This window comes from Echiichthys vipera (assembly GCF_963691815.1).
Source record: "Echiichthys vipera genome assembly, chromosome: X".
Taxonomy (NCBI): Eukaryota; Metazoa; Chordata; class Actinopteri; order Perciformes; family Trachinidae; genus Echiichthys; species Echiichthys vipera.
The window spans coordinates 4,696,824-4,706,200 of NC_139825.1; the positions used below are offsets into that span (position 1 = coordinate 4,696,824).

At 42.7% G+C, this 9,377-nt stretch overlaps 1 protein-coding gene across 1 annotated transcript in view; it reads right to left on the bottom strand.

Annotated features, from left to right (window-relative positions):
* nfasca (neurofascin homolog (chicken) a) overlaps positions 1 to 9,377 on the bottom strand; it is a 115,136-nt gene that overhangs the window by 68,136 nt on the left and 37,623 nt on the right. Inside the window, exons 6-12 of the mRNA XM_083939120.1 lie at positions 7,183 to 7,294; positions 6,701 to 6,885; positions 6,479 to 6,610; positions 4,815 to 4,958; positions 4,131 to 4,242; positions 3,797 to 3,963; positions 2,711 to 2,858 (exon numbers count right to left, since the gene is read on the bottom strand). Coding sequence (XP_083795246.1) covers positions 2,711 to 2,858; positions 3,797 to 3,963; positions 4,131 to 4,242; positions 4,815 to 4,958; positions 6,479 to 6,610; positions 6,701 to 6,885; positions 7,183 to 7,294 — 1,000 coding nt within the window. The remainder of the gene's footprint in view (positions 1 to 2,710; positions 2,859 to 3,796; positions 3,964 to 4,130; positions 4,243 to 4,814; positions 4,959 to 6,478; positions 6,611 to 6,700; positions 6,886 to 7,182; positions 7,295 to 9,377) is intronic.

The following is a 9,377-nucleotide window of genomic DNA, read 5'->3' on the forward strand; positions in this document are numbered from 1 at the left end:
GGATGGAGTTCGGGTATACATTGATGACATCATCATATGGGGGTCCACAGCCAAAGAGCACAATGAGAGGCTGAAAAGAGTTATGGAGTGCATACAAAAGTATGGACTAAAACACAACAAGAGTAAATGTGAGTTTGGGGTTCAAGAGATCCTCTTCCTTGGCGATTAGCTCTCTGCACGTGGTGTCCAACCAGATCAAGACAGAATACATGCAATAAAGATCATGCCAAGGCCCACGGACAAATCAGGTGTGCTACGCATTATAAGGATGGTCAATTTCATTGGTAAATTAATTCCCAATCTGACAGCAAAGACATCATGCATACAGGAACTTCTGCACAGAGACTGTGAATTTAAATGGACAGTGAAACATGAGCATGCAAACACACTGACCCCAGCAACGGTGTTGTCATTTTATGACCACACGAAGAGGACAAAACTGTCTACAGATGCCTCCAAAGATGGTATTGGTGCTGTTCTGCTCCAGGCTCAGGGTGAGCACTGGAAACCGGTGGCCTCTGCATCCCTGGCTATGACAACATCTGAATGCCGATACGCTCAGATCGGAAAAAAAATGTCTTGGACTGGCATATGGTTTGGAGCAGTGCCATAGCTATGTGTACGGCCTGCCGTCTTTCAAAGTTGAGACTGATCATCGACCACTGGGGCTATCATCAAAAAGAATCTAAACAAAATATCTCCACGGATTCAGCGGTTAATGATGAGGATGCAAAAGTATGATTTTGAACTGATATATACTCCAGGTAAACACCTAGTCCTCGCTGATGCCCTATGCAGAGCAACTACAGGCAGCAGTGTGAGTGAAACTGATGAAGACATACAGTGTCATGTGAACATGGTGTCTGCTACACTACCTGTGTCTGACAAATTGTCAAGACAAATTGCTGAGGCTACAGCAGAGGATGCAGAGCTATGGGCATGTCATGAGGAACATGGATGAGGAATGGCCAGCTGGCTCGTGTCCACAATTTTACCATGTCATAGGTGAGCTTAGTACTGTGGGTGCAACTGAGCTTAGTACTGTGGATGGTCTGCTGTTAAAAAGTAGGAATGGACCAATTTCATCTCAAACTACCCTGAGATGGCACTGCTGGCAAACTTGTCATCAACCTGTGTGATAACACGTGCAAAATCTTCGCCAGACAAAGCATTCCACGCACTGTAGTGAGCGATAATGGCCCCTGCCTCAACAGCAAGGAATGGCAGAAGTTTGCAATGCAATACAATTTCAAGCATGTGATGTCAAGCCCACACTATGCACAGTCAAACGGGCAAGCTCAAAAGGGGGTTCACATTCTCAAGCAACTCCTAAATAAAGCCATTGACTCGGATCTGTATCTGGCTCTATTGAGCTACAGAGCATAACCTCTTCAGTGCGGCTGAACTGCTGATGCAGAGGAAGCTCCGAACAACCTTGCCAAGTCAACCAAACAATTAAAGAAAAATAATCCCTCAAAGATTGAACATAAGCTACGACAGCAGAAAATGATGCAAAAGTCATTCTATGACAGAACAACCAAGTATCTCCCTCCATTGACTACCGACAACACAGTCAGGATTGAGGACGCTGATGGATGGAGTACAAAAGCGACTGTCCTGCAAGAAGTTGCTCCATGATCATACACTGTGAGAACTGATGATGGACAAATCCTCAGACACAATCGTTGCAGTCTGTTAAAAACTCAAGGGACTGTTGGTGAGCTCAGTGTTACCTGTGGTGAATCTCAGGCAATTCCCACACCTACTATGGACTCTCACACATCTACTCCAAGTGAACCTGAGTTAAGAAGGTCCACAAGAGAAATCAGAAAGCCTAATAGGCTTAATTTAATATAGTTAAACATATTGAACAAAGTGTATATTCGTTGATGTTGTGAAAGTGTTCTAACTGGTCTAATGTTCGCTTAGATATGGGTTATGCAATCTGATAAACTGTTTATACTGCATATCTGTAGCAGGGTTATGCTGTATGAGAAATGGTTAAAATAACTGACAGCTAATATTTCATGTTAGTACATTTTGTCTTAGAAAAAGGGGGATGTTATGATTGGATGTTATTACATGTTTGAACGCTAAGCTACAATACTATTTTTTAGTCAACTTATCGTACCATATAGGGAAGTAGAGCAAGGCGGCAGTAAGCACATGTATGTTGTTGAGAACGGGAGTCATTAAAATAAGCTTCTGACTAAAACACGGCCTCATCCTTTAAACACAAACATGATACTACTATCATTGCTGCTGTGAAGAAAACCAAGCTGTGCAAACCCAGCTCCTGACACTATTTCAACAACCCCTACCTGGGAATTCAGAATGGACAAACGCCATAACCTAAATTAATGCTGCAGGTGCAATTATTTAAGAAGTATCTAATTTATATTTGTTATATATTTTATTTGGATGTTTTTATACTGACAGATAAAACTGTTTAACTAAGGATCGTACCGAACACCCCTAATAGGCACAGGTTGTCCGACACACATTTTCCTTAGTTATATATTACATGTTTAAAACCTTGTTCAGTGTGCTGCTGCTGTCTTGGCGAGAACACCTTTGTAAAGAGGATTTTAGTCTCAATGAGGCTTTTCCTGGTTTAATCAATTTCTCTGTTAAAACTCAGACATGGCAGTTGGTGTTTTGTTTTTACAAACGCACATAGGTGTGTTAGGGTCAGTGTAGGTGCTTTTACCTCCATCCCAGGAGGAGAGGCTTGTCGTCCTTCATCCAGGCCACAGTGATGGGCAGGCTGGGATCAGACTTCACCTTACAGTCAAAGTGGGCCGTGGAGCCCCTGACGGCTGACTGGTGCTCCGGGGCTCGAACTATACGAGTAGGCTCTGAGTTGGAGTGAGGTTAAAGAGGAACAGACATGAACTTGCACACTTAGATGTATCCAAGAAATCCATGCCACGTGTGTCTGATCAATTCAATGGAACACACTCTTTTCCAAAATGCTCACACACTGATAAACTTCATTCAATTTTCATGTGACTGCATAGCCAATTCAAAATCTATTATACCACCATAGCTCAAGCAAGTGAACACATTTTCCCCTTATTTTCAGCACAATCTCCTAAAACATAAATCCATACACAAGTTATTTGCATTAGTGAATTGGTTTGTAGTAAATGTTTTAGCTCTGTGCTTTGTACGTTCAACCATCCAGCCTCCATCTATCCATGCAGTCTATGCAGTTTGAATACAAATGGAACTGTAAGAAAAAAGATGTTGAGGCAGTTTCATGAAAGGCACAAGATATCGGAAAATAATCCATCCAGGCTGTTTGGCAAAAGGAAAGGAAATTATTTCATATTTCACAAATTTCACACACAATTCTGACGATAGACTGCATATAAACAGCTCCCTGAAAGTGAAGCCAAAACATCTGGACCATCCCCTGGTGGCTGGCTGCAGTAGAGGTCATAAACTCCACCCCCTCCATGTTAGTGGATGGGATCTGTCTGTCGGGTGCAACGACTTATATTTCGGGCTTTCCGGGGTAGCCAGTGGATATCACGGCCAAGTCTTCCTCTTGGAAACAGATATCTGCACATGAATATGGATAAATAATAACTAAAAGCTAATATAAGGTTAGAAGATGCTAGCAGGTGGGTTCTGTGATTCCATGATGGCCAATCTTACAACATGGCAGCTACCGTATCCACGATATTTTGGCTACACATTTCGTACAGTTGGAGGAACACGTAAAAAATCTAAATCCTTCTGGAACACTTGATGTCTTCTACCATCTCTATACCATCTCTTCATGTCTGACCTTTGACTTCCAGGCGGACCTGGTTCTCGGCTGTTCCCAGGATGCTGTTGGCCACACAGGTGTAGGTTCCCTCGTCCTCTGCTCGAGCCCGTTTGATCTCTAGCGTGCCGTTGATGTAAACACGGTACTGACCACCATCCAGCCCGCTGCCCTGTCCATTCTTAAACCTATGCACATAGAAAACACAGAACATATGATTTTGTAAATTCAGTAATACAGTATTTAAGTGCATGGATATAGTGTGTAGTCAAGGACACATGGAGGTGAGTTTCCAGAGGATGATACCAGGACCAGTATTTTTGCATTTAAGTGAAAAAATATATTTGATGCTTACCAGCGTAACTCCGGCAGAGGGGAACCGAAGAAGGGACAGTCTAGGAAGGTGCGGTTGTTCTCGATGACTTTAATGAGCTGGTTTTTAGGGCCCAGCATCCTCGGAGGCATGTCTGCAGGGAGAGGGAGAGAGGCTTACACTTTCAACACTTCATCACATACAGTGGCACATCACACCAAGTGCTTGAAAAGTGATGTGAAATCTAAAGGTATTCACAGTTTAATCAGTGATCTGGTTCAATGTTTTTTTTTCAAAAAAATCATGTTTTTCACAGCAGACATTTTGACATGTTTGTGTGATTTGTAACATTCAAATTGGCTCTGACAGTGTGAGGGTTAGAGTATGTATAATACCAGGAGCCTGAAACTGAGGCAGCTACATGAAATTTAGTCATCACTCATTTTAATATTGACACCTGTGCTTTTCCTACTGTAACATGTTAAATTATTTAACTTGTAATCAATTAAAAACTATAAGTGTTAAATAACACTAAAGTTTTAAAGTGGAATAGTAGTGTATTCATATGAATGGTGGTTATTTTAGGTTAAGCATGATTGATTTATCATCCAGACAAAGTCATAAATAGTAATACTAATTATTAATATTGATTTAATCTGCTGACCAGGATGTGTTTAGTTAGTGCTCTGAATATATTTTGAAATCAGCCTCCCCTCTGTGTCTTACCGAGGACGCTGACAAAGGCATTGGCCAGCAGATAGCCATGCTGGTTGGAGGCGTTGCACTGGTAGACGGCGCTGCTTCCCATCTGCACTGAACGGAAGATGATTGTGTCACCAAGCACCTGTCTGCTCGGGTTCTGAGGAGGGCCTGGGGTCAGGGGATGAGAAGGAAAGGGTTGAGTGGTTCCTGTATAGTCAGTGCATAATAATCCATACTATAGACTTCAATAAATACATCCAAACAGGTTTCCACCTCTACCTCTAGCTAAATCACATACAGTCCATTTAAAAGACTTTTTTTTAGTTTCAGTCTGATGAGCGTCACCTGTTCATGAGGAGGTCGGCGATTGTGAGAATTGATAATATATTAGATGAGACAATATTATAGCCTACGCTGGGTGATGTTACACTGCCAGGTATTATAACAGAGGCTGATACTGGACAGAGATCTGCATTAAGATCCTTTCTATGGAAAGGGATAAAAATGCAAAAGTGTGCTTTGATCTGCTCTTGCTGGCTCTCATCGCTTACGTGTTTATGTAACATCCATGTGGAGAGTAGAGGTAAACAACAACAAACATGTGGGACTAAGCCAATGTTCTCATTTGTCCAGGTCATCGTTATCCCCAAAGCAATTTCAGTCAAAAGCAACTGGACTTTGTCTAGGAAGACGTTTCACCTCTCGGAAGCAGGACGCCTCCTATGTCCATGGCTGTACAGTGTGACAGGGAGAGGTGAAACGTCTCTTGGATGAGATACCTGGATCTCCACACCAGTTAGTTGGACCAGTCCCAGCCTGATCAGATGCGTACATGAACTGATGAAGCCTCTTGGATGAGAGGTGAAATGTCTTCCTAGACAAATAAGTCCAGTTGCTTTTGACTGAAAATGCTTTGGGGAAAACATGTGGGACTGTTTCCATCTGTCAAGTTGCCTAAGTGGGAGGCTGCAGACCATGCTGCAGATCCCTGTCACACTGTACAGCCATGGACATAGGAGGTGTCCTGCTTCTCCGCTATTAGGGAGAGAAGTAGGAGGAAGTTTCTACACACACACGCACAAGTTCTTGGTGGTGTTGTGTGGCAGTGCTTCACAGCACCACCTAGCCAACTGACGTGCATACTACATCGAATTTCAAACACTTTCACGTTACTGTATGCTTGCAGATTTACCCCCAAAGACTCTCGTCTAAATACAGTATAAAATGCAAGAACATGGGCTGGCCGATGGCACAGTCCTTAGAGCAGTTGCCCCATGTAAAGAGGCTGAAGGTCCTTAAGGCAGCGGTCGCAGGTTCAACTCCGACCTTTTGCCCTTTGCTGCATGTCTCTCCCCCTCACTCTCACCCCATTTCATGTCTGTTCTGTATAATAAAAGGCTTGAAAACTGCCCAAAGAAAAAAAAAAAGAAGTGAGAACGCAACACCACTTTTGTGTTTCCACAAGATTTCACTCTGGAGGGTGGTTTCACTTTTTGTGCTTTTAAGCCCCAAAACGCTGTCGGTGTCTAAACGGAAGGCACATCTGATAAAATATTTTGTTGTTTTCACCCGCGAGCGTTGTTGTGTAAACAGGGCCTAAAATCTAAAAGACTGCTAAGTAAAATGGTGCCAATATTATGAAATTACAAAAATGATAACACCTAAGGACACTGTAAAAGAAAGCATACTGTCTATAGGCTGTCCGTTGATAAGCCACTGGATGTTAGGTTTAGGGTTGCCGTTGGCCCGACACACCAGGCGCCCGTTCTCATCTGGGGCTAGCACCAGGTTTGTGGGTTTGTCCAGCCAATAAGGAGCCGCTGTGGAACACAAGGAGTCACTTTAGCATAATGGACTCAAACACAAACTCATATATTTTCACAGACACATAACCGCTGTCACCACCTCACCTTTGATCTGAACAAATATGGAGTGCCGTATGCTGCCTAAATGATTGTTGGCCATGCATACATATTCCCCAGCATCCTCCTCTGACACGTTGATAATCTTCAGGGTCTTGTTGTAGTTCTCAAACTTAACTTTCTGCCCAGGCAGGTCCCCACCCTTCTTAAACCACTTGATGGTGGGTGTCGGACTGTAGAGGAAAGTCAAAGAGGGAAGACAAATCCATACTTTCAAACTGTGTTTCACTTGGCAAAATTAAAATTTAAGACATTTAATACTTTTAATGGTGTTTTGAAATACTATTGTTCAAAGTTATGAATTTTCTTTGTGTGTGTGTGTGTGTGTGTGTGTTTGTGTGTGTGTGTGTTTGCGTTTGTGTGTGTGTGTGTGTGTGTGTGTGTGTGTGTGTGTGTGTGTGTGTGTGTGTGTGTGTGTGTGTGTGTGTGTGTGTGTGTGTGTGTGTGTGTGTGTGTGTGTGTGTGCTCACAGTCCAGCAGCAATACACTCCAGCAGCAGTTGCTCATCTCGTAGCACCATTTTGGCACTTTCACTCCCTGATGGTGAGAGGAAGGTCGGTGTGGACTCAGCTACTTTACGGCCTGCAAGCGAGGAACAAGATGGGGTTAACACACACACACACACACACACATATAAACAAACAAACACACACAAACACACACACCCATGCACACACACACACAGTCACAGACACACACACAGACACACACACACACACACACACACACACACACACACACACACACACACACACACACACACACACACACACACACACACACACACACACACACACACACACACACACACACACACATCAATTTATCTGTGTACCATGACTCACTACAGCGAGCTGTGCACTATTATTCTGATAATTTCCATGTGGCTGTGTTCCATCTCCCTGAGATCTGTTGTGAGACCAGAGCAGCCTGTGAAGGGTTTAACAGCCTCTGGCTTCTCTCACAGGAGGACATTAAGAGCTGCAGAAACCACAGCTAGGTTCATTGAACTTGCTTTATGTTTGCCAAAGAAACCGAGATGGTAAAGATGCCATTAAAAGCTTAAAGAAAGCAGCTGATAAAACTTGTTCTGCTGTAATGAGATCAGTTTAACATAAAAGGGAAGCATATTCAAGGTCATGTAGCTGATGCTTTTATAAAACCGCATGTGAAACCTTCCTGTATGGCTTGGCTAAAGCAATGAGCAGCCATAGCATTGTAACTTATAAAGTAGAGCCTTTCAAAGAGAACCTTGGTGATGCTTGGGGTTGTTTTTTAGTTTGTGAGGCCTTTTATAATCCATACACTGACTGAATGGAGGGGAGGTGAAAAACATCTTCTTCTGAAAAATATTAATTGCCCCCCCCGCCCCCCAATAAAAAGACCCTAAATTATTACCACAACTTTACACCCTCTCCCACCCTGTTCTTTGCTGTGTGTGTTGGAGTGATTGCACGTGAGCATTTCCAATCTGTTACAATCTGTGTCACCTGCTCACACTCACTCTCACAGAAATTTGTTTGTGAGCAGAAGGAGGAGGCAGCAAACCTTATTTCCATACATATATGAATATTGATGACCACAGCAAGAATCCAGACTGAATATTCATACAAGATTCATATGTCATCATCAGTCCCACTGGGCCTCAGAGCTGCCAACCTGGACTGTCACTAGGAGCATCTTCTCCCTTTGGGATGTATCCCATCTTCCCCTGGGCTTCACTGACACAACTGGGGTTTTTACTGATGTATTTTATGTTGTAGAAGAAACCACAGATCTGATTTAAGACATCTAACCAAAAACCCATTCAAAAAACCAATTGACTTCCAGATGAGGGAACCCGAAGAGCAAAATCCAGACTTACACCCTATTCAACTGTAATATTGCTGCTTACGAATCTCATGTGGAAGAAAATTTCTTGTCTGCTTTATATCATCTTTGTTCAATGAATAAGGGAAATATTTTTGTTCTGTTTTATATTCTTGAATGATCTAAATGTGTTGAATGCTCAGACAAGGATAAATCTCGGGTAGACTGAATAAATGTAGATTGTGTGATTTTGATCTCTTGAAAAGGATCCAATTTAAAAATATTTAACAGTGACAGCAAAAGTATCCAAAAAGCAGTTATACCTTCAAAGAAACACAACAAGCCATAGTCTACTCCCTTTTCACATGAAGAGAGCAGTTAGGAGGTTACATTAGTGTCTAAGGTCAGTCTGAGGTCAGTGGATGTCTGAGGTCAGTGGATGACTGAGCGAGCGGATTAGTGTGCTAGCCATGTTACTGTGGGACATGACTAAGAGGTGGACAGGAAGTGGAACTGTCCTGACAGGAAGAGACTCACCACCATAGGGGTCAGTGGCATTGTAAGATGTGTCATTATACAGCTCCTCTGAAAACATAGGCACACACAGTGGCCCATCAGTCCATACACAAACACACTCACAGAACCTAACAACACGTTATGTAAGATACTAACATTTCTTTGTCTTCGCTACTCTGCAGTTACCTGAGGAAATGTTACTAAAGGTTATGATTTCATGCCTCTCATGTCATGTTATGATATCACCTCTAGATGGGGATATGTCAAAAGGCACACCAGACACTGATCCACAAGGTTAAAACACTGTTACACAGAGGCTCCTGTTTGAGGCTACCCTGTT